This window comes from Hippopotamus amphibius, chromosome 13 (assembly GCF_030028045.1).
Source record: "Hippopotamus amphibius kiboko isolate mHipAmp2 chromosome 13, mHipAmp2.hap2, whole genome shotgun sequence".
Taxonomy (NCBI): domain Eukaryota; kingdom Metazoa; phylum Chordata; class Mammalia; order Artiodactyla; family Hippopotamidae; genus Hippopotamus; species Hippopotamus amphibius.
In genome coordinates this window covers 84,223,615-84,248,188 of record NC_080198.1, presented here as the reverse complement: position 1 = coordinate 84,248,188, position 24,574 = coordinate 84,223,615, and the positions used below count along the sequence as shown (strand labels likewise).

Sequence of the window (24,574 nt, the reverse complement as noted above, 5' to 3'; positions counted from 1 at the left end):
ATCTTGTCTTAGTTTATTTAACTTAATGGATCAAGATTTAGGAGGACAATTATTACAGCACAGGGAAGTAACAGATGCAAATAAACAACTTGATTTTTCCATGAAAGACTTGACCCAGTATAACATTATGTATAAGTGTGTTTTTTTCCTAAATACTAAATAACATATCTTCAGGAAAAATACTCTACACAAAACAAGATAAGCACATTACGACAAAATTGCAAAAGAAATTTCCCATAATTTTATATATCACCAAAGAAAATCGCTGCTTTTAACACTTTGATTTATGTTTTTCAGTCCTTTTCTATGTATGTATATATTTTACAACAGGAGTTTCATATTGTATATATCATTTTGTTGTCTGCTTTTATTATTTAATGTAAGGACACATATTACATTTTGTGCATTTTCTTTTTTTCTCCCATAAACCTATATTAGATTCTAATTAAAACAGTTATATGTGGTATCATAATCAAAATCAGTTAATATTTTAGAGAGAAAATCTGGGAAAATGCTGTTATATAAACAGTTCAATTTTAAATTTATAATTAAAAGAGGAACTCAGTTTCTCTTTCAGCTTAAATCTTATCTAATTATTACTTCACCACTCATTCTACCTGCATGATACCATCTATGAATTTGGCACCATGCAACACAGTGTGCATGTTGGAAAGGGGACCCTCCCAGTGTCCCGACAAGCCTGACAACCAGATAAATAAGTAGGTCTTATGTGTTGGCTCTCGTAGTACATTTTTACTTAAAAATGATATTATAAATATGATTTGTTGCCTAGGCTCTAGCTGCAAAGATCTAGATAGTCCATAATGTACCTAAAAGACAAAATTATTCATGGAGAAATCCGGACTAGCCCATAAATAGTACTAAATTCCTTCTCTTAGCTCTGGAGACAGAATGGTATGGTTAGTAGCAGCTGGGACACATAACTAACTCACAGCATTGCTGGATGCATTAAACAGACAGCAAAGTAAAGACTTCTGGCACCAGGTATGTGCCATGAAGTTTGGTTCTTTTTCATTCCATTTTCTTCTTCTTTCCTTCCACCTGAATGCAATTACCTTTACTTACATTTGTTTCTATGGTATTCTGAAGTGCCAATAAAATGACCTTCGGAAAATAAAACAGGGAGTTGCTGTACCTAAGCCATCCCTAGAAGCAGTGTGGGACCCAGAGGAAATCACTCTGTGTGCATCCCCCTCACAGTACAAGTCTGTTCAGGAAAAATCAAGTTAAAATAATTATTTAGAGCAGTGGTGACAGAAATAAGTATAAACTATGAGCATGCAGGTGAATAATTTTTATAGGTGTGTGAAGAGAGAAGGCACTTTGCCTTGGATATGGCCTTAGGACTTGATAAAAATAATAGCAACTAGCACAGCATTTTTCTTCTATATAGCACCTTCTTCTCCTTCTGAGTCACTGCACCATACAAGCAAAGTTCATCCTAAACTGAGGGGAGGCCAGCATGGGACAGTCATGGCTACCTGACCACCAAAGACACGTGCTTCTCTCCTGAAGGCTAGAGTTGTTGTTGCTGACTGCCTGTCCCAGCCCCTTTGCTTTTATGAGGAGTCATGTGACTAGTTTTGGCCAATGGTTACAAGCGAAAGTAACTTCCAGGCCAAGGTGATAAAAAATCCAGTATGACTTCCTCTTGTTCTTTTCTCTTCCTGTGACAATCTTGGAGCCATATACTGAAGAGGACAACGCCACAAGATGGAAGGAGCCTAAATGCCTGACTCACTGCTTGCAGGAGTGCTGTCTAGGAGAGCTCACTAACAAAAGTATCCATTTGGGTATGGCCTGAGTCAGAAATAAATAACATAGCAGATATATTGGTACTGCTTGATTAGGCAGTTATACATTCACTAATACACAGAACAATTGGCCATTTTGGGATTAGACTGAAAGTAAATGATAAATGAAATCAAGTGTGTTTACAGGAGGTAAAGAAGGATTGACCATTTTGGTCCTTCTTGATCAGTGAGGTTTGTTTATTTGAGAAGAGTGGTAAGCTGGGTCCTGAGAATGATTAAAAAGTGAAGAGAAAGGAAAAAGGGAAACCCAGGCAGGAGCATCGGCACAAGCAAATGCATCATGATGGCGATGGGTAACGTATGTTTGCAAGACAACCAATAGACCAGTTTGGCTTGGGGTAAATTTGAAAAAGCATTTTGAGATGTCAGGAACCTTCTGCAGTTAAGGGAATTGAGGCTTCGACTACCATGTCATGAACTTGATCCTGTCAGTAAATGGGACTCACTGAAGATTTTTGCATAGTGCTACGGCAACAGGAGAGATGATTTTAGCAAGTTGTCAGGAGACAGGAAATAGGAGAGCCAAAACAAAACCAAAAACAAACAAACAAAAACCACCATCACCACCACCAAAAAAGAGTTAAGATGCTGGGAGGATGGAGGCAGCAGGTAGAAAACAGTGGGAAGCTCACACTCTCTGCTTTTTTCAGATTTGTCCTTCCCCTCTCCACAAATTAAGATCTATTCAGGCCGTGCTTGTGCTCCTTGCTATGTGGTGGCAGTCTTTATTGTTGAGCCATTTCTCCCTTCTTATTTGCCAACAAATATCCTGAGTTTGTGCCAGCAATGTGTGCTGCTCTAGAGATAAATTAGTGTTGTTTCAAGTCAGTCATTTCTATTACATTCCTCTTCACCAGGTGAAGCCACAGAAGGGCCAAGTGAGTCAGGACTCCTGACTGAAATGTTACGGGAAGCCTGCTGAGGACTTCTGGGGAATTATTTTCTTCACTGATAAAAGGAATGAACTCTTAAGGGAAAAACACTTACTCTTCCACCCTCCACTTCTTGCTTTTGAAAGTGATTATCATAGCCATAGCTGTGACAACCAGCTTGGGACCCCACAATAAAGGTGATGGAATGAATAGATAGGCACATATTAGTTTCCTTATGACATTATTGAGCTGCCGTACCATGATGCTACTCCCTACCTCCAGAATTCTTGTTATGGGAGATCATTAGATGTCTTTATAGATTAAGTCACAATTAGCTAAGTTTTCCTTACTTGGAACTAAAAGCATCCCTGACTTATACACACCAAGATAAATTCTTTCTCCAAAGGCATCTAAAATTTTCATATGCTCCAACCCATGGTAGGCTGTACCTGATGATTTCACACTTGGAGAGGTGTCTGATCCTGAGTAGAGGTTTTTAAGCAATCAAGCTAACCCTTGCAATATATGCATATAAATATCTTAGCCACAGATGCAAAAGATCAGATAAACAAAGAATAAAAGTCATCTGAAAACCCTTTAAAAGCTAACAAAAATCAAGATATCAAAGGAAAGTGTCTAAATGCAGAAGTTAAATAATTCACCAGATTACCATCAATGACAAGAGCAGCAATAAATGAGGCAACACATTCAGAAGACAGAAGGGAATTACTACTTCCACAAGAAATAGTATTATTTGCCCTGGATTTTCAACATCACTGACAAAAAAAGCGTCTAGAATTAAAGCTTCCAAATCAAAAGTAAGCATAAATTTTCCCCCGATATAAATGTAATAAATGATTCGGATAAATTCAGTGGGAATCATAGTGTTTTCTTCTTTTTTTTTGGCCATGCCATGCTGCTTGCAAGATCTCAGTTCCCTGACCAGGGATCCAACCCAGGCCCACGGCAGTGAAAGCACCGAGTCCCAACCACTGGACCACCAGGAAATTACCAGGAGTCACAGTGTTTATAAGGAAACACATACATCCTATTTGCTGAAGAAGTAACTTATCAACCCTCTTAACAAATATTCCATGGTAAAGGCAACTGGAAAATAAATGCATAAAAATCCTTTAAAACCTTCAGTAAGAGCTTTATATGCCTCCAAAGAACAAAAACATTCTGAAGTGTATCCCTAGAAAATCAGAAGTGAATGAAAGAAGAGAGTCCAAAAAGTCAACATTCTTATTCCAACTCTCTACTCGAGAAAAACTCTTCTGCTCTGAGACTGTTTTCATTTCTGTTATTATTAAGTGCTTTTCCATCAGTTGAAATATATGGAACATTGTGGTTCTCTCTAAATGTCTGTTGAATGAACACCTAAAGACTGTTGTATTAATTTCCTGTGGCTGCTGTAACAAATTACCACAAGCTTCGTAGTTCAAAATAATAAAAACTTATACTCTCACATTTTTGAAAGCCAGAAGTCCAAAATCCATATCACTGGGCCAAAATCAAAGTGGCAGCATGGCTACCCTTCCTCCAGAAGCTATTGGGAAGAATCTGGTCCTTGTCTCTCACAGCTTCTAGTAGCTGCCACCATTCCTTAGTTTGTGGCTGCATCACTACAATCTTCAAGACCAGCATCTTCAAATCTTTCTTTGCTCTGTCTTCACATCACCTGTGTGTCTGTGCATAAAATCTCTCTCTGCGTCCCTTTTATAATAACATGATGTGAGATTGCATTTAAAACCCACCCTGGGGACTTCCTAGGTGGCGCAGTGGTTAAGAATCTGCCTGCCAATGCAGGACACACGTGTTCGAGCCCAGCTCCAGAAAGATCCCACATGCCCTAGAGCAACTGAGCCTGTGCACCACAACTATTGAGCCCATGTGCCACAACTACTGAAGCCCATGCACCTAGAGCCCTTGCTCCACAACAAGAGAAGCCACCGCAATGAGGAACCCGTGCACCACAATGAAGAGTAGACCCTGCTTGCCGCAACTAGAGAAAGCCTGTGTGCAGCAACAAAGACCCAAAGCAGCCAATAAATAAATAAATAAAATTTAAAAATAAATAAATAAGTAAATAAAACCCACCCTGGTACCTGATAATCCCAAAATAATCCCCCCCTAAACTGAGACGAAGCGAGAGAGTAGCACAGACATATATATACTACCGACTGTAAAACAGTCAGTGGGAAGTTGTTGTATAGCAAAGGGAGCCCAACTCGAGGATGGAAGATGCCTTAGAGGACTGGGGCGGGGAGGGTGGGGGGGACTCGAGGTGGGGGGAGTCAAGGAAGGGAGGGAATACGGGGATATGTGTATAAAAACAGATGATTGAACCTGGTGTACCCCCCCCCCAAAAAAAAAAAAAGTGCATGGCACATAGTAGGTGATAAATGTAAAAAAAAAAAATAATAATAATCCCCCCCTCCTCAAGATTCTTAATTCAATCACATCAAAAAGACTTTTTTTTTTTTTTTTTAAACCATGTAAGGCAACATTCACAGGTTCCGGGGATTAGGGTGTGGATATCTTCTAGGTGGGAAATTTTTCAGCTTAAGAAAAAAAGCACACTAAGAAAGTAAATGAAAAACAGAGGATGTGACAAGAAAAGAGAGCGTCAACAGAGAAATAACATTCTTGTTGCTCATATGGATGTCTTGGGTCATCTTAATGCAGCTAAAATCTTTACTTCCAAAAAAACGAAAATTAAAGACAACTTTATTTGTTAAAATTAATGTGGTAATAAAGAAATTTTCAAACCAAACAGCCAGTGCTAATAAATAAAAATTCTTTCCTCTGAAAGAAATAATTAATATTACCCTAAGATGAAGAATGGATCTATTAGAAGTTTTGTGGGGAATGTGATCCAAAATCATCATTACTAGTATAATTCACTTGGATTCTTTATCGGATAAAAGGACTTTGGGTGAGATATTTTTTCTCCATCAACATTATTTTTGCAGACTTCTGCAGATAGGAGAGAAGAGAGAGAAGAAGATATTGCCAAGAATTTTGACACTACAAATGGCTGAAAGGAAATATTGAATGAATTAAGCACTTCAGGAAGTTTTAAAAGCTCAGAATACGGAGCAATTATTTAGGGCATTGTGAAAATTGATAAAAATAATTTTGAAATTCTTAGAACAGAAATCTAGACTATATTATCACTATTATTTTTCTCTAGCTGTTTCTATGTCCTGCCACTGTCTCCCAATGCATTATTGCACATTAAGGAACCCAATATAAAAGCAGTTTAAAATTATAGAAATAATAAAAATCCTTTCAATTTATTTTCTTTGCTTTTCTGAATATTTTCAAAACTTCTATTGATACATTCTAAGAACACAGCAGGGGTTTACACACATGCCTTTAAGAGTACTTATTAACATTTCTTTTAATGTCCACACTTTTAAGTTTATCCTAGAATTCCTTATCCAGTAAATATTTGTTGAAAAGTAAATATTTATTGAGTTAATATTGAAAAGTAAATATTTATTGAGTTAATATATATTCATTGAATGGCCGAAAGAATGAATATTTCCTGAATGACTGAAGGGCGAATGAATGAATAGTGGCCCACAGGCCTTTTTTCAGAGGTAGGTAAAGTGCACCGATTCTCCCTAGAGCGATCCAAATGAGAAACTGGAATGTGATTCTTGCTTATGACCTATGAAACTCTAGTGCCTATGGACTATGTGGGTGGGGAATACCAAGAGCACAGTCCGTGGGTCCAGAAAACCCTGCAGAAGGATTCTCAAATCAGTCTGGAAACAACAACAAAAATAAAGATGACATAAACGTATTGTTTCATTTTTTTTTTTTTGAATTATGTTTTGGAAGTTTATTCTCCTCATCAGTTTCTCTGAAAATTTTTCTTCCCCTCCTCTTCCTTACTCTTGACCCTCTTTCTCACTCTTCTCTTCCTTGTCTTACCTACTGTGTAGTTCTTCTTGTGCTAGTCATTGGACAATTCATCATTACCAACCAACAAAAGTTAGATGTGGCCTGATGAACACCTTCTGCCTGACATCTGCAGCTATTTTCAGCTCTTGGAAAAAGTCAGTCGAGATCACTTAGTTTTAAAACCAATTGAACCTTTTAAAATAGATGCTGAGGCCAAATAAAAGACGATGAATAGAAAATAAAATATAATTGCCCAGGATCACAATGAACATGGCCAATATGGATTTAGAATGCATGGTCAGCCAAGTCAAATGCAATGGCACTGCTCTTTTTAAATTCCAACTAAATCTTTAAAGTTTGGAACTACTTGGATTGCCCATGGGATTTACAGAATCGACATGGTTGATAACAGACACCTTGAGGCAAGATAGAAAGAAATTGGTTCTGATTCTCCTGCTCCTTATATAATAAAGCCCAATCTGCAGATTCTGCTTCTTCCATTGTGATTCTAGCTTGCCAGTTTTTTTTTTTTCCTGAACCATTCAGCTTTGATCAACTAATAGCAGTAAAGAGCCAGTCAGATAATTATACTATACTGTTAATTATTAACAACATTTCTGGAGGTGCTCCTAGTTCTTCGGTGAGCCAATAGCACCCCATGTACAATGAAGGCCCAGTTGCCTCTGGGTTATGTGTAATTCCTGAGACTTAATAGAAGAGCTTTAAACTGAAGCTCCAAGTGAAAAAGGGAGGGACACACTGTGTATTCAGTATTATAGTGGGTCTCCTACATCAATCTACCTGCTATGGGAAGGAATCAGCCAAGAAGTTCCTCATCTTCTCAAGATCAGGAATGATTTTCAAGTCCTTACCTCCAGAGAACTTCTTTCCAGTCATTCTTGGAATTTGAACTGAGTTTATTTTATCTCAACATTTCTGGCATAGTATGCCCATTAACCCTTTCCATTCCGGATTCTTGGTGCTCTTTTTCCTCTTTTTTATTTATCCATTTATTTGTTTATTCAATAAACAATCAATGAACATTTACTGAGTGTTACATATGGGAGAGATATTGGATTTGTTCTGGGGGTACAAGATGATAATACACATTGTCAAAAGCTATGGGGGAATGCATTCACTCCTCTGGCTTGAACCTAAATGGAAACTGACCAGAGGTAGCCTTTTCAATGTCATTATATGTAATGTAGACTTTTCAACACAAAATTAATCAATATAAACTGTTTAATCTAGGTGAGTGCCTACAATGGTTCGTTATAGGAGTAGATTCTCTCTCGTGTGTGTGTGTGTGTGTGTGTGTGTGTGTGTGTGTGTGTGTGTGTGTCCTGTCAGTGGCTGCCTTCACCTTCACTGTGGATTGGATCTGAAACAAGGGCTTTCAAGATCAAGAGCCTCCTGCCACAGACTCAATGTTCCAGTGTCAGGGAGAAGAACGACAACAGGCACTTCTTCTGTGCAGCTGTCTACTTAAAAAAAATGCACATGTGAGAGTTGCAAGTTGAGTTTACTTGGGGCAAAATGAGGACTGCAGCCTGGGAGACAGCATCTCAGATAGCTCTGAGAAACTCTTCCAAAGAGGCGGGGGGAAGATTAGTATGCATGTAATCTTGATGAAGGAGAAGTATATGCAATCAAACACATATTTTTGTAGGCGGTTTCTGCTAGTCAAAGGAGCAGATGTCACCATATAGGGATTTAGTGTTTTTCTAGATATGAGGAGATGCAAGGGTTGGGCCCATAAAATCAGCTCCTGAAAACATCTGACTATCTGAAGACCTGTTCTGCCCATCCTCCAGAGCACAGAGTGCCTGATTCCTGGTCTCCACCCTGAATTCCCTTCAGGGGATGTGGAAGGTCAGCAGCTGCAGCAGCACGTGTAATTCAATCCTTGTAGTAGAGGTAGATGGCAAGTGCCAATTTATAGTTCACACAGCGTTACCAATTTTTAAAGCTGGGGCTTTATATTTAGTAAACCCTAATATGCCAACCTTACATGTGTTTTAGTGCACATGCTGGCTCTGCTACTCCCACTTGCCTGGCTGGACATTTTACCTCTATTACATCAGGCAACCCTAATATGCTGACACAGATAAGATGTGGTGCCCTTCACTGGATGTAGGCTGCTCTTTTAGGTTGCTACTAATAAGATGTTGGGGTTAGAACTGGGCCTTAGACTAAAAATTTATGCACACATGCACACACATATACACACACACAATACATGGATTTATGGTATTTTATTTCTTCTAGCAAAAATCGCATTTATCAATAAATAATGAAGCCCTTATGGCAGAACTTCAGGCAAAACAGGAGAGATATTTGATAGCAGGTGGCCATTCTCAACCCCCCTTAAGTGCATGGTCTATTATCTTACTCCAAGGTCTAATCTTCTTTGTTCAGTTTAGCCCAAACATGGGGCCTGGTGATAAGACTACTGTCTTTCTAGACAAGACTGAGTTTAAGAGTTTTATATATGTTTGCCTTAGCTGAGAATTTTTAAAAATGCTTCCTGTTTAACGTAATTTTATGTACATTCTTCTGAATGCTTTTCTTTTTCATTTTTTCAGTCATTATGCTGAGATAAATTTGATCCACATTTTCCTTTTAATTTATGGAGAGCACATTAAAGTGTTTGACATGTGAAACATTTAGTGAAACATCAGATGATATTTCTGATAAAAAAAGGGATTTCAAGGCTAAAATTCAGGAAGTCGACTTACCAAAATTAAGCACACTATTATTTAAAACGTTTAGGATTGCTCCAGAATGTGAAATTAATAAATAACAAGATGAACCTATGATTTAGAAAAATATACCCCTCTTGCCTTCAGTTTTATTTCTCCTACTACTATTTTATGAGAAAACAATAGAAATGCACAGAACAAAATGGACCCTTTCATTCTTAAAATCTTCTCTTTTTATCCATGTGTTTAGCTTATAATTTGGAACAGTTTAAAGTAGTATTTTTCAGAGTGTGTTCCATGGAACACAAGACCCTCAAAAGGCACCTTACCAGACAAAGCTCTGTCATCAACTAAATGTAGAAATCACTCAATAGTATATCCTATCGGGGAGATTCACAGTGTGATGGGAATGCCATCTGGAGGCTCTGAAAGAATGGAAGGTAGTGAAAGAATATTCTTAACCTTATCTACCTCAGCATTACCTGCTTTGTAAGTATATCTTTTAATATCCATGGGTTGCACTTTGGGAAATACTGACCAAGTTTTCACAGTTACTTAACCCTTAAATATTTCTCATCTTCAGAGAACAGAGGCAGGACAGTTAGATATTTGGATTTTGGACGCAGACAACCTGAGTTCAAACCCCAATTCTGTGACCTTAAGCAAATGACTTAACCTCTTTGAATGTCAGTTTTCCCATCTCTAAAATGGGCATCAATCTTACAGAGCAGTTGGTAAGTCTTAAATGATAACTTCTGTAAATTATCTAGCATAGTTCCTGGCATATAGAAAGCTCTCAATTTTTTTATATTTATGATTGCACTGCTGCTATTAGAGACGGCTTAGGTGTATACATCTTAGCTACTTATAAATAAGGAAGTCATTATTGTGATTTCTATCATCTTGTCCTTTTCATTCAGAGGCAATAGGTTTGGACAGATAACAGATCTTTCAACAGCAGACTTCTGCATTTGGAATCTGCTCCAAATGTCATCTACCACATTCAAGGGTAAAGAATTCAATATCACTTAGGCAGAGTCTAGTTGTCTAACTTAACAAGTTTATCAAGTTTATCTTCCTTGTCCTTCTGTCCTTCCAACCCATTCCTTTTCTGTGTCTCTTCTTTCTTCTTACACTTTTCAGCTCCAGTACTTACTGCTTTGACTAACTTTCTTTATGTTTCCTTCTCTCTTTCATCCAGCATCAACTGAACTGATTTAGGGTGACCTGGTCGTGTTTTACTAATCCACCAATTCAACAAATATTTACTGAGTACCTAAGTGGTCCTTGAGTTTATGTATCACTCTAAGCACTGAATGCCAGGACCTGACTTTGGCAAAAGGCATAGTTTGAATGTTTACATAACGTAAGGAAAAAGAATGAAAAGAAAACACAGCTTATTTGGCAAGCAGGTAGCTGCCAATTTCAAATAGCTGAAATTCAAGAAGCCCTTTGGTTAGGAGACAGAGATTGTGCGCACAACAGGAAGAAGCCGTAGACTCGGTGGCAAAGGTTGAGTTTTTCTATCGCAAGCACACCTCTTTCCCAAACGCTCTCTCCCCGAAAGCTGCTGACAGAGCTTTGGCAAAGGACCATCCTCCCGTTGGCTGATAAGCTAAGCCCTGTTTTATATTTAACTCACTTCAGCGCAGGAGGGGTGGAGTGGGGGATGCGTTGTTTATAAGAGCAGCCGCGACAAGATTCTCGTCAGCCCTCTTCCTCCAGCTGAGCTCCTCTTCTGGCGTCCTTACCCCACCCCCTTGTTTCCACATTCATCCTTGAGTGGCTAGTGGGAACGTGAAGGGAGAGGAAAAGACGCAAGAAACCAGAGGGAGAGGTGTGGGAAAGGCGAGAGCAGGCTGCCAAACTAGGGAATTCCTTCCCATTGAAAAAGGAAGACTGCTGATGTTAAATTTAACATCCTTTTATGTGTAACATTTGACTTTGGAAACAAAAATGATCTTGGAGGAGGGAGAAGTCTCTAAGAGATACTGCATTAAAACGAAACATGTGGCCATTATCTGTGCGGTGGTGGTGGGTGTCGGACTAATAGTAGGACTTTCCGTGGGCTTGACCAGATCGTGTGATTCTACCGACGGAGAACAGGGCACAACCCAGGCTCCTTCCCACCTGCCTCCCACTTCGAGCCCTCCACAGGACCAGGGGGTCTGCCCTGCCAGTGAAGATGAAAGTGGAGGCTGGAAAGATTTCAGGCTGCCGGACTTCATCAACCCAGTGCACTACTCCCTGGAGGTGAAGCCCCTGATGGAGGAGGACACGTACACGGGCAGTGTGAACATCAGCCTCAACGTGAGCTCACCCACCCGGTATCTGTGGTTGCATCTCCGGGAGACGAGGATCACCCAGCTCCCGGTGCTGAGGAGGCCCTCTGGGGAGCAGGTGAAAGTCAGGCGGTGCTTTGAATACAAAAAGCAGGAGTATGTGGTGGTGGAGGCGGAAGAAGAGCTTGCACCCAATGGTGTCGAGGGTCCCTACGACTTGAGCATGGAGTTTGCCGGCTGGCTAAATGGCTCGCTCGTGGGGTTTTACAGAACAACATACGTGGAGAAAGGACAAATCAAGTAAATTTTTTTTTGCTTTATTTCTCCAAAGCTCGTATATTTGCTTTCCATTTCTTTTCCTTCCCTTTTCACTTTCCATCTTCCAGATATTTTGATGGTCTGATCTTTATCTAAATTTGGTTTCACTTCTGCCTGTTCATCTGGGAAACAAAAATTCTTGCCCTGTTGTATTTTCAAAGTCTATCACAAAATTTGAAAGTATTGAATGAGCTGCATGGAGTCCAAAAATCAGTATAAGTCCTTTATTTCATCAGGAAAAATCTTAATATACTACATTCTATCCTTAACATTTACATAAACTACCTCAAACTTTAAAAATACACGTATTTCGTATATTTCACTGGTGATATTCTTGGGCTATATGGCAATGATTTTAAACTCAACTTTTAAAATGATATCACACTAAATTTAAATGAATATCAGTAAATATCAATTATAATTTTGTCTGTTTTATTGGAGAAGAAACAATGAAAGAGCATGTAACATTTACGTAATTGTCTTTGTGTTGTCATTTAGGAAGGAAGGTAGGACTATGTCTTTTTATCTCATATGGCCAGAACCATGTTTTTACAGATAAGCTTTCAATAAATACTCACTGAGTCTATGCATCAGTGGTAGCACATGGATAAATCTTTGAGCTTACTATCTATCATGCAATATGTAATGGTTATGCCAAGCCTTTTGTGACATAAAAGATATATTAAGCAATTAAGGAGATAAAAATATCCACCCCACCCCCACCCCCCACCCCAGCCCTCCAAGTATACGTACATAATACTTGCATTCCCTGAGTCTAGCCAAATGGTTACTTAACCTTGTCACTCAATCAGAGGCTATTACTAGAGCTATGTCAAAGGCAGAAACTCTCTCGATGAACTCAAAAAACCTTCACTCTGTGGCTGTGGCCCTTGCATCAGAGGGGAAGGCTACACCTGAGGTATCACTGAACTTGAAACTACTTTGACCTTTGCCTACTTAGATTCTGAACAAATAAGATAACTATTCAATACTAAAAAGAAACGAGCTATTAAGCTGTGAGAAGACATGGAGGGAACTTAAAAGCACATTGCTAAGTGAAAAAAACCAGTCTGAAATCGTGCATATCCGTATAATTTCAAATATATGACATTCTAGAAAGGGAAAAACTATGGAAACAGCAAAAAAAATCTGTGGTTGCCAGGGGTTATGGGGGAGAGAGGGAGGAATGAATAGGCAAACAGAGCATTTTTAGGGCAGTGAAAATACTCTGTATGATACCATAATGGTGAACACGTCATTATACATTTGTCCAAATCTATAGAATGTATCACACCAAGAGTGAACCCTAATGTAAATTATGGACTCTGGAAAAAAAAAAAAAAAAAAAGAAACCTTATGTCACTGTTCAGAGTGAATCTGAGGCCAGCCCTCTGAATATCCCTTTCCTATGTTGTTCTAAGCAATTTATAGAGCAAAGCAAATCTTTTGGTCAAAATGCTTCCTATTGTTTGTCAGAGAGACCCAGGGACTAAAATAAAATATTTAAACATTCTCATCTCACTGTGTGGTACAACAAAACAGTAGAAATGATAGTTTGAAAAAAATATTTGGAGGGATCGTGTTCATATATCTTAATAATACTAGCAAAAAACAAGCTTCTTTATTGTTTACATATTTTTTCTGTTTATAAAAATTATAAATATTGAAAGCATAGACAATTATGAAAAGGAAAATCAAAAGAACTTATAAATAATTTCACCACCCAGTGGTAAGCCCTGGTTAACATGCTAATGTATATTCTAATTTTTTTTAGGTAATCAAAATTGTAATTATATTATGTCTACATATCTCTCTATCCTTATACCTTTTAACTGAATATATTGTAAGCATTTCCCTTTATTAAATATTTTGAAGAATCTGATTTTAAAGATTGTGCAATATTCCACTGCATGAATGCAGTAATTCTTTTTAAACTAATTCCCTAATGTTGTACATTTGAGTAGCTTCCAATATTTTATTACTATAAACAAGTCAGAAAGAACAGTTTTAAGTACATTTGTAAGTGTGTATCTGTTTATTTCATTATGTTAGGATATAGTCTGAAAAATAGAATTGCTGCATCAAAGGGTACAAACATGTCAAGAAACATGTAACATACTTTGTTAATTATTTCACAAATAAGACATTCACGACAGGAACTTTGAGAAACAGAAAATTATAAGAAAAAAATCCATCTATAAGTCCATCACCCAAGTATAGTAATTGTTAGTGTTTACGCAGACATTCTTCTAGTTATTTTTTCTGGAAACAGATAAACATGGCATTATTATGCTGTATTTAGTATTGTGTAACATGTCTTTACAATATATCAACACTTTAACATGTAATTTGGTATTCTTCCATAAATCACTTAATGGATACATACATGATAGCGCATTGTATGAATATAATGTAATTCATTCAACTTTCCCATTAGACTTGGGCACTTAAATTGCTCCTGCTTTTTTACCTATAAACACCTATGAAATGTAATGAACAGCCTTATAAACAAAACTAGCGATAATATTTTCTAATATTTCTATTGGAAAATTCTTAGGAAATTGGCTCAAACTACATCTGCATGAGTGCATGCATGTGTGTGTATATATACACACATCTACACGTATATAACACACATGCATGCACATATGTATATGTGTGTCTCCAAACTGACTTTCAAAAATATGTCCCAAACTACATTTCCACAAACAATGAACGAAAGTACCTATTTCTCTGAGCCTCACTAACGATAACGTGATTTTTTTAAGTGTTTGCAATTTGGTAGAGGAAAAGGAATCATAATCTAAAGAATATCTACCTTCAAGAGATGCTAAAAAATCTGTTAGTGTAAAGTGAAAATACATCAAAAGTTTGAAATAATTATTGCTAAAAGTTTAAATCTGCTTCTTGGGTCGTGAAAACAACAGAAATTGCGTCTGAGTAAAGCCATCAAAATGCTTTATAAAATTCTATACACTACAGGAAGGCCAAAAAATATGGAACACAGTTCCATTATTAAGTTTCTGTCATGTATTTTATAAGTATAAAAAATTACTATATGCTAAAATATATATTATTCATTCTGACTCTTTGGATTATTTTACTGTATGAATTAATTGTATGATAAAATATATACTTGAGAGCTGACCTTCTGAGACTTAGCTGTCTTATTTGAGAAAATACTTAGACATACTAAGTGACAGCAAGGTTGGGGAGGAAGGCCAATGCTCAGTTAGGCTCCCAAGGAGGACTAGTGTCCCTGAGTTTATCTGTTTTCATTGGTAGCAGCTGAGGCGCTCACATTACACAGCGTGCAGCCAGTTCTGCACTACACACACGGTTTTGGAACAGTTCTGGCAAATACTCAATAACCGCATTTAGGCTCAATGGAATACTTTTTGTTTTTCTTTTTATGAAATATTTCAAGCATAGGAGAAAATGCATTGTTTTCTTTCAAGCCTGTGAATAACATTCTGACAATGCAGGCCTCTAGTGGGTCTCATCTGCAGAGTGCAGAGAAAGGCCACAATTTCAGGGGGAACAGCACTATTTTTTCACATTATAGAGTGAACTTTGTAATATTTGATGCTCATACAACTTCAAATACCATTAAAGTAATACATTTTATGTACACTGTCAAGATTATATTTTCCAACTCTTCTGCCTTATTGTGAAATTAACTCCAGGATTGAGTATGTGAAGTATGGGATACTACTGTCACAACCACAATGCAAACTAAACATTAGTGCACTCAATAGTAACCACAATTACTTGGTTTCTGCAAATACAACCGACACTTAAACTTCACAGAGAGGAGACAACTATCTGAGCTTCTTTCCCTCAAAATTCAGAGGCAAATGGAGACTTGGAAGAAAAAGGTGGAGCCAGTTTAGATTTCCCTAGCCATAATAACCATATCATCTCACTGGGGACAGAGCTGCAGTGAGGCTCAGGAGGAGAAAGCCTGGGAAACTTAACAGCCACTTTTCCTACTCTCTGGTCTGTTCCTTAGGGTCTAAGGAAAACTACTTCGAAGGATTGGAACCTTTGGAATGTTTTCCTGCCCACACCACCAAACCCTGTCAACACTCTTTCTCAACAGTTATGTAGGACTTCCAGTTGTTCCCCTCTACTCACATCTCCAAAGTATATTCTCTTCTCTCCAAGGCTCGGCATTTCCTTCTTGCATTTGGATTGCTCTTACACAGCATTTCTTAATTATCTGTTCCACAGAGTTCTAGTTGCATGGGATATTAATAGATATAGCCAGAAAAAAGCAGGGGAGGGATCCTGTGGCCAAATTTGTTTGGGAAATAATACTAAACACAAAATTATGTTTTTTAAAATGGTGGGACTTTTCAGAGACTTTTATATGATAATGGTCATTATGAACCTCTAGAAGCTGCCATAATATGCAGTTTCCCAACCGCATAAGACTGCGGAATCTTCTGAGAGTAGGGTGGGTCCCTGAGAGTAGGATCCCTGTGTCTCTCTTGTTCACTACCTAGCACACAGAGAGAACTTAACTATTATTGAATGAATATATAGAAACATTCTCATATAGGCTCTCACACAACTAGTGTCCTCCAGCATGTGCAGGATGTGCCGCGTCACCACAGTCTCTTTCCCATAGAGGAATCCAATTTCCACCAATGACACCTCCACCTTCCCACTCAGTCAGAATGGAAAACTGCCCTTGGTTCTTTTTCTCCCCATCTCATCAAAGGCAAGAGAAGTAGGTAAAATCTTTGTTTGACTTTGGAATGAAGTCTTTATACTTTAAGGGCTGAGAATCATTGGAATTGACAGGAATTACAAGAATTTAAAAGAGGGACAGATGGTTTCTGGTTTGGGTTTTCTGGGTTTTTATAGCATTGCTGGGATTGAAGCTGAATTTTGATGTAATGGTGGAATTTCAATAGGCAAAGGCAAGCAAGATGGTAAAAGCAGGCAAACAGGAAAGGCACTAAGTTAAAAAAGCAGAATGGGGAGAAGAAATACGTTTGTAGGAGAGGTTTACATGAAGAGGCTAGCTAGTGATAACTCTGGAAAACACATAGGAAGAAAAGAGTAGGGATGATTAATGACAGGCACTATGAAGGAAGAGTTAACCAATTACTATTTATGTGGGGAGGAGGAAACTAAATCTATACCTGAGTATATGAGAGAAACTGCAGTTATCTAGGAAAGAGAAGAGGGTGAGGATCAGTCAGTCTATCCAAGACAGACAGAAGAGAACACAATGGAGAAAATAGTTTGGAGGTAATGTAGTCAGGATTTGCAGATTGATTGGCTATGGGGAAGAGTGAAGATAAAGTTATAGATCTAGGATGCTCTAGAAATCTGATCTGATAGCCCACACTTTTCACTGATATTAGACATGCAAGAACCAGGTTTAGAAGGGAAGGTCCTGAGTTTGGTGGCAGATGTGTTGAATGCCTGTCAGACATCTAGGAAGAGATGTCTAGTAGGCATTTGGATAATTAAATCTGAAGCACAAGGCTGGGGCTTGTGGTGAAGATCTAAAAGAGTTAAGTGGAAACATGGCAGAAAAGAAATCAGTGAGATGGTCACAATTAAGTGTGCATATATGTGTGTGCAGTGTATCCTCACAGATATGTATACTCACTTGTAGTTTTGATCTTGAAATTTTAACTGTATGTCAGTTTGTTCATTATATTGATATGTCGAGCTATCAGTATGCCCATTATCAATAAAGAATAAACTTGGCAGTGTGTGTGTGTGGGGGTGGGGGGGGTGGGGTCCTTGCTTACTTGTTGCAGGATGGGTAGTAATTTATTTTGAAGAAAGGAAACAAATTTACCTTGACCTTGAGTATCCTCTACATAGAGAAGAAGCAATTGGAAAATAACTTTAGATAATTAACTCGTTCAAACCACCATAAAAGTAGGTTGGAGTCTGAATAATCTAGATGGGCTGTCTTGCACTGATGAGCTCCCCTGCTGAATTCTGGAACCCTTTACTAAGTCTGCAAGTTGAGGCTGCCTCGTCTGCATCAGAAGTCTTTCATTTAAGTTTTTCACCCAGACCTTGCTGTTTATTTTGCTGCCTCAAGGTATTAACCTGCTGGACATAGCCTGAGAGTCTTCATTGGAAACAGTGTGCCAAATGATTTATGAGGTAATCAAGTAGTTGTTTTTTTTTACAGTTGATTCAGAGTGAACGGGGCAGTGCTTGCATCATCACTTCCTCTCTCTTCAGCTTTCTCTAAGGTCACCTTGATCTGATGCACACAGATAAGAAGAATGTCTTCCCTTTTGTAAATTAACAACCTACACAGAATTATATTTTTAATGTACTGGGTCTAGTAAGTGACTTATTAACATGACATAGAAAGGCCCCTATGGAAAAATGGTTTACCTCAGCACATTTGTCTGGCGTTATAATTATTCAGGACATACCCAAGAGTGACTCCTGAACATACTATGCAATTAGCCAAGCTTTTTCCATTAATTTGCAAAACGATTCATCTAATTTTAAAAAGAAGTTTTAATCACTGAATAAAACCTCCCCAAAGAAGTTGTGACCTAAAATGGTTTTCAAATTTGCATAAATTTAGAAAACTTTAGTAACACTGGATGGAATTTAGCATATACAAATATGGCCTTTTAAAAAAATTGAAGTATAGTTGATTTATAATATTATATTAGTTTCAGGTGTACAACATAGGGATTCAATACTTTTATAGATTATAATCCATTTAAAGTTAGTATAAAATATTGGCTATATTCCCTGTGCTGTTCAATATATCCTTGTAGCTTATTTATTTTATACATAGTTTGTACCTCTTAATCCCCTACCCCTACTCCATACTGTTTTCCATAGTGACTGTACCAATTTACATTCCCACCAACAGTGTGCCAGGGTTCCCTTTTCTTCACATCCTTACCAACATTTAATATTTGTGTTTTCTGATAATAGCCATTCTGACAGGTGTGAAATGATATCTCATTGTTTTGATTTACATTTCTCTGGTATTGAGTTGTATAAGTTGTTTATATATTATGGATATTAATCCCTTATCAGTCATACCATTTGCTATTCTTTTCCCCATTTAGTAGGTTGTCTTTTTGTTTTGTTGATGATTTCCTTTGCTGTGAAAAGCTTTTAAGTTTAATTAGATCCCATTTGTTTATGTTTTGTTTCCTATGCCTTAGGAGACAGATATAAAAATATGTATATAAAATATATAAAAAATGTAAAACAATATTGCTACAATTTATGTGAAAGTGTGTTCTACCTATGTTTTCTTCTAGGAGTTTTACGATTTCTGGTCTTACATTTAGGTCTTTAATTTATTTTGAGTTTATTTTTATATACGGTATGGGAAAAGGTTCTAATTTCACCCTTTTACATGTAGCTGTCCAGGTTTCTGAGCACCATTTATTAAAGAAACTGTCTTTTCCCCATTGTATATTCTTGCCTTCTTTGAGGTGAGAAATAAACCACATGTTTATTTCTGGGCTCTCTATTCTGTTCCATTGATCTATGTGTCTGATTTTGTGCCATTATCATACTGTTTTGGTTACTACAGCTTTGCAGTATAGTCTGAGGCCAGAGAGTGATATCTCCAGCTTTGTTCTCTTTTCTCAAGATTATTTTGGCAAATTGGGGTCTTTTGTGGTTCCATATGAATTTCAGGATTATTTCTTCTAGTTCTGTGAAAAATGTCATGAGTATTTTGTTAGGGATTGCATTAAACCTGTAGATTGCTTTGAGTAGTATGGACATTTTAACATATCAATTCTTCTAATCCATAAACATAGGATATCTTTCCATTTCTTTGTATCACCTTCAATTTCCTTCATCAATGTCTTATACTTTTCAGAGTGTAGGTCTCTTATCTCCTTGGTTAAGTTTATTCCTAGCTATTTTATTTTATTTTATTTTTTTGATGTCATTTTAAACAGGATTGTTTTTTTGCTTTCTCTTTCTAATAGTTCATTAGTAGTGCATAGAAAAGCAACAGATTTCTGTATACTAATCATGTATCTTGCAAAGTTACTGACTTCATTTATTAGTTCTAATAGTTTTTTTAGTGGAGACTTTAGAGTTTTCTATATATAGTATCATGCAAATAGTGACAGTTTTCCTTCTTTCTTTCCAATTTGGATGTCTTTTATTTTTTCTTCTTGTATGACTGCTTGGCTAGGATCTCCAATACTATGTAAATAATTGATGAGAATGGGCATCCTTGTCTTGTTCCTGGTTTTAGAAGAAAAGCTTTCAGCCCTCCACCACTGAGTATGATGTTAGCTGTGGGTTTGTCATGTATGAGCTTTATTATGTTTAGATAAGTTCCCTTTATACCAACTTCAATGAGAGTTTTTATCATGAGTGGATGTTGAATTTTGTCAAATGTTTTTCCTACATCTATTGAGATAATCATGTGATTTTTATCTTTCCTGTTGTTAATGTGGTGTATCATATTGATTGATTTGTGGATCCTGAACCATCATTGCATCCCTGGAATAAATCCTACTTGATCATGGTGTCTGATCCTTTTTATGTATTGTTGAATTCAGTTTGCTAATATTTCATTAAGGATTTTTGTGTCTATATTGATCAGAGATATTGGCTTGTAATTTTCTTTTTTTGTAGCGCTTTTGCCTATTTTCAGTATCAGAGTAATGGTGACCTTGTGGAGTGAATTTGGAGTGGCCCTCTTCTTCAATTTTTTTAGAATAGTTTCAGAAGGATAGATATTAGTGTTTCTCTATATTTTTGGTAGAATTCCCCTGTGACACTGTCTGGTCCTGGACTTTTGTTCGCTAGGAGTTTTTTTTTTTTTTAGATTGGTCTGTTTAGACTGTCTATTTCTTCCTGATTCAGTCTTGGAAGACTGTATGTCTCTAGAAATTTATCAGTTTCTTCTAGGTTGTCCAATTTATTCATAATATTCTCTTATTTTTTTAAATCTCTGTTATATTGGTTGTACTTTCTCCTCTTTCATTTCTTATTTTGCTAATTTGGATTCTCTCTCTTTTTTCTTGGTGAGCCTGATTAAACACTTATAAAGTTTGTTTATCTTTCCAAAAAAAACAGCTCTTGGTTTTATCAATCTTTTCTATTTTTTTTTGTTGTTGTTGTCTATTTCCTTTCTGATCTTTATTATTTCTTTCTTTCACCTGATTTTGGGCTGTTTGTTCCTCTTTTTCTAATGCTTTTAGTTGGTAGCTTAGGTTGTTTATTTGAGACTTTTCTTGTTTCTTCAGGTAGGCCTCTGTTGCTATAAACTTCTCCCTTAGAACTGCTTTTGCTGCATCCCATAAATTTTGAATAGTTATGTTTTTATTTTTATGTATCTCAATGTATTTGCTTAACTCCTCTTTTATTTCTTGACTGACCCACTGGTTTTTTAGTGGCATGTTGTTTAGTCTCCACCTGTTTGTGTTTTTCCCATTTTTCTTCCTGTAAATGATTTCTAGTTTCATATCACTGTAGTCAGAAAGAATGCTTGATATAATTTCTATCCTCTTAAATTTATTGAGACTTGTTTTGTGGCCTAGCATATGATCTATCCTGGAGAATGTTGCATGTGCTCTTGAAAAGAATGTATATTCTGCTGTTTTTGGATGGAATGTCCTGTAGATACATATTAAGTCCAACTGGTCTAATGGGTCCTTTAAGACCACTGATTTCTTACTGGTTTTCTATCTGATGATTCTATCTGGATGACTGTCTGTTGATGTAAGTGGTATGATCAAGTCCCCTACTATTCTTTTATTATTGTCAATTTCTCCCTTTTTGTCTGTTAATATTTGCTTTATATATTTAAGTGCTCCTATAATAGGTTCAGATATGTTAATGAATGTTATATCCTCTTCTTGTACTGATCCCTTTATCATTATAAAATGCCTTTCTTTGTCTTTTGTTATAGACTCTGTTTTAAAGTCTACTTTGTTCATGTGAGTATTGCTATCCAGCTTTCTTGACATTTCCATTTGCATGAAATATCTTTTTCTATCCCCTCACTTTGTCTGTGTGTGTCTTTAGCTCTGAAATGAGTGTCCTGTAAGCAGTGTATAGACAGGTGTTGTTTTTGTATACATAGTTGTATATTATTTACACACAAAGTAATTTTATTCCAGTACAGATGTTTCTGTCTAATGAATATAGTATTACTCTACTCCCTCATCACCTCACCTCCCACACATGAAGGCATAAACACATACACACACACACATTCCCAATAGTTATCTGGCTTATTTCTAAGGGTGACTGAAACATTTTTGTAGAGCGTGACTTTTCCTTTTCCTTTGCCTGGGGAAAAAAATAAGAATCCAGAAGAATTCAGGAGCAAAAAGCAGCTAACTAAACATGGGGTTTGAGCTTGGTGGATCTTATTATAAATCATTAGTACTCTGGGAAAGTGTACAGGTTTCTTTATATTCTGATGTATTTGTAATTCACTACAGTCTAAATGTGTTAGGAACTTCAATTGACCAAACTGTTATCACAAAAAGTAATCAGTAATACTGAAGAATAAATTCTTGGCTGGGACTTTTGGGGTAACTTTTTATTTTGAAATAATTTCAAACTTAACAGAACAGTTACAAGAACAATACAAGGAACTCCTAGGAACACTACCAATTGTTTACATTTTGTCCTATTTCCTCTCTCCCAGCAACCCCATGTCTCTATTTCTCTCTCTCCCTTTAGAGTACATTGAAACATTGTCTCCCTTTACCTCCTCACATTCAGTATGTATTTCTTAAGTACAGGGACATTTTCTAACATAGCCACAGTACATTTATCATAATCAGAACATTTAACATTGATATAATCATCTAATCCACAGTCATAATCAAATTTCATCAGTTAACCTAAAAGTGTTCTTTTGAGTATTTTTTTTTTTGCCAGTCCAGTATCCAGTCTGGATTCATGCATTGCATTTAATGTCATACCTTTTTAGACTCCTTTAAACTGGAACAGTCCCTAGCCTTTCTTTGTCTTTCACAACCTTGATATTTTTGAAGAGCACAGGCCAGTTATTTTGAGAATATCCCTCAGTTTTAGTTTGTCTGATTTTCTTCATGATTTAAAAATGCAGGTTAAGCATTTTTGTCAGGAATTTCACAGAAGTGATACTGAGTCCCTCTCATGAAGTCACATCAGGAGAAACATTATGTTGGTTTGTATAATTATTAGTGATGCTATCTTTGATTACTTGCTTAAGGTGGTATCCAACAGTGTTCTTAGTTGTAAAGGTATAATTGTTTTCTTTGTAAGTAATTTTCAGAGAAAGTCTTTGAAACTATTCAGATACCCCTTTCCGCAACAAATTTCCATCTACTTTGTTTTGGCATCCACTGATGATTTTCTAAAGCCTCATTCCTCCTAAAATTATTCGTAGGCAATCTACTGTAAAGAAGGGCTTTCCTTCTCCCACTTATTTATTTATTCATATTTTTATCATGGATTCTTATTTTAATCAATAGTTTATAATTCCATTACTTATTTTGATGTTTCAGTTCCCTCAGACCTGGCCAGGGGTAGTCCCCTCAAGCTGGCTTTTGTGTCCTTTTGACTTATTCCTATGATTCTTTGAAAACTTCCTTACTTTTTGGCAAAGCAAGATGTTCCAGGATCATTTTGGACCTTTCTGATCCAGCACTGGAATCAGCCACTTTTATGAAGAGTTCTGGTTCCTTTTACTGGAGAGTGATAAGGGGAACTAGCTGTGCTCATTGCTACAAGCTTGTCATATCTTCTAGTCCTGTTCAGCAGACAAAACTAGGAAATATATGTCTCTGTGTAATTTTATATCCATTTACATATATACATATGAAAAAAATCATTGAATTTACACTGAACCTGCAATTACAGTTCAATACCAAGGTCTAGTCTTCCTTTTTTTAAAAATTTGTAACTCTCTTCCCCAGCAGTGAGAAACCTGCCTTCTGTTATCCTCATTTGTTTTTTCATTTGCTCAAGCTCAGAATACAGAGAAGATTGTTTCTGAACTGCTAACTCATACCACTGAAACAATCCAAACCTACTTACTGGAGCTCAATGTTGATTTACAGTTATTTTTAGGTAAAATTTATATACATTAAATGCACAAATCTAATGGGAACAATTCAACGAATCTTGACAAATGCACACATCTTTGTTAATCACACACATAATAAGGTATAGGCATTTTCAATCATCCCAGAAAGTTGTCCCCCTCAGTCAACAGTATCCCAAAAGACAGCCCTTTTCCAGTTTTATTTTTTACAGATTAGTTTTCTTGGCTGAGATTTTAACAAGTCATTTTTGTTTCCAGTGGGTTTTTAAAAGAAATTCAAAAACATTTTAATTTCATGTATATGGATGTTGACCTATGACATATTTTTTAGATGAATTAATGTATATAATGCATCCCTGAACCCAAATGAAATGCAGGCTCTTATCATGGCCTCTGCTGACCCCTTAGTCCCTCCAGTTCACTGTATTTCAGCTACACAGGCCATCTTTTTGGTCCTCAACCACATTAAATTCTTTTCCACTTTAGAGACTCTGCACTTGCTGTTCCCTTTGTTAAGGAAACACATTTTCCTTAATCTTTACCTGTCTGGGTTTTTCTCATCATTCAGATCTCAGCAAACCATCACCTACTCCAAGAGATTGTCCCTGACTACTCT

General features: G+C 36.9%; 1 protein-coding gene across 1 annotated transcript in view; it reads left to right on the top strand.

Annotated features, from left to right (window-relative positions):
- Positions 1 to 11,172: 11,172 nt before the first annotated feature.
- Positions 11,173 to 24,574, top strand: part of ENPEP (glutamyl aminopeptidase) — a 91,032-nt gene continuing 77,630 nt past the window's right edge. Inside the window, exon 1 of the mRNA XM_057705553.1 lies at positions 11,173 to 11,906. Within this exon, the coding sequence (XP_057561536.1) occupies positions 11,281 to 11,906 (626 nt within the window). The 5' untranslated portion in view covers positions 11,173 to 11,280. The remainder of the gene's footprint in view (positions 11,907 to 24,574) is intronic.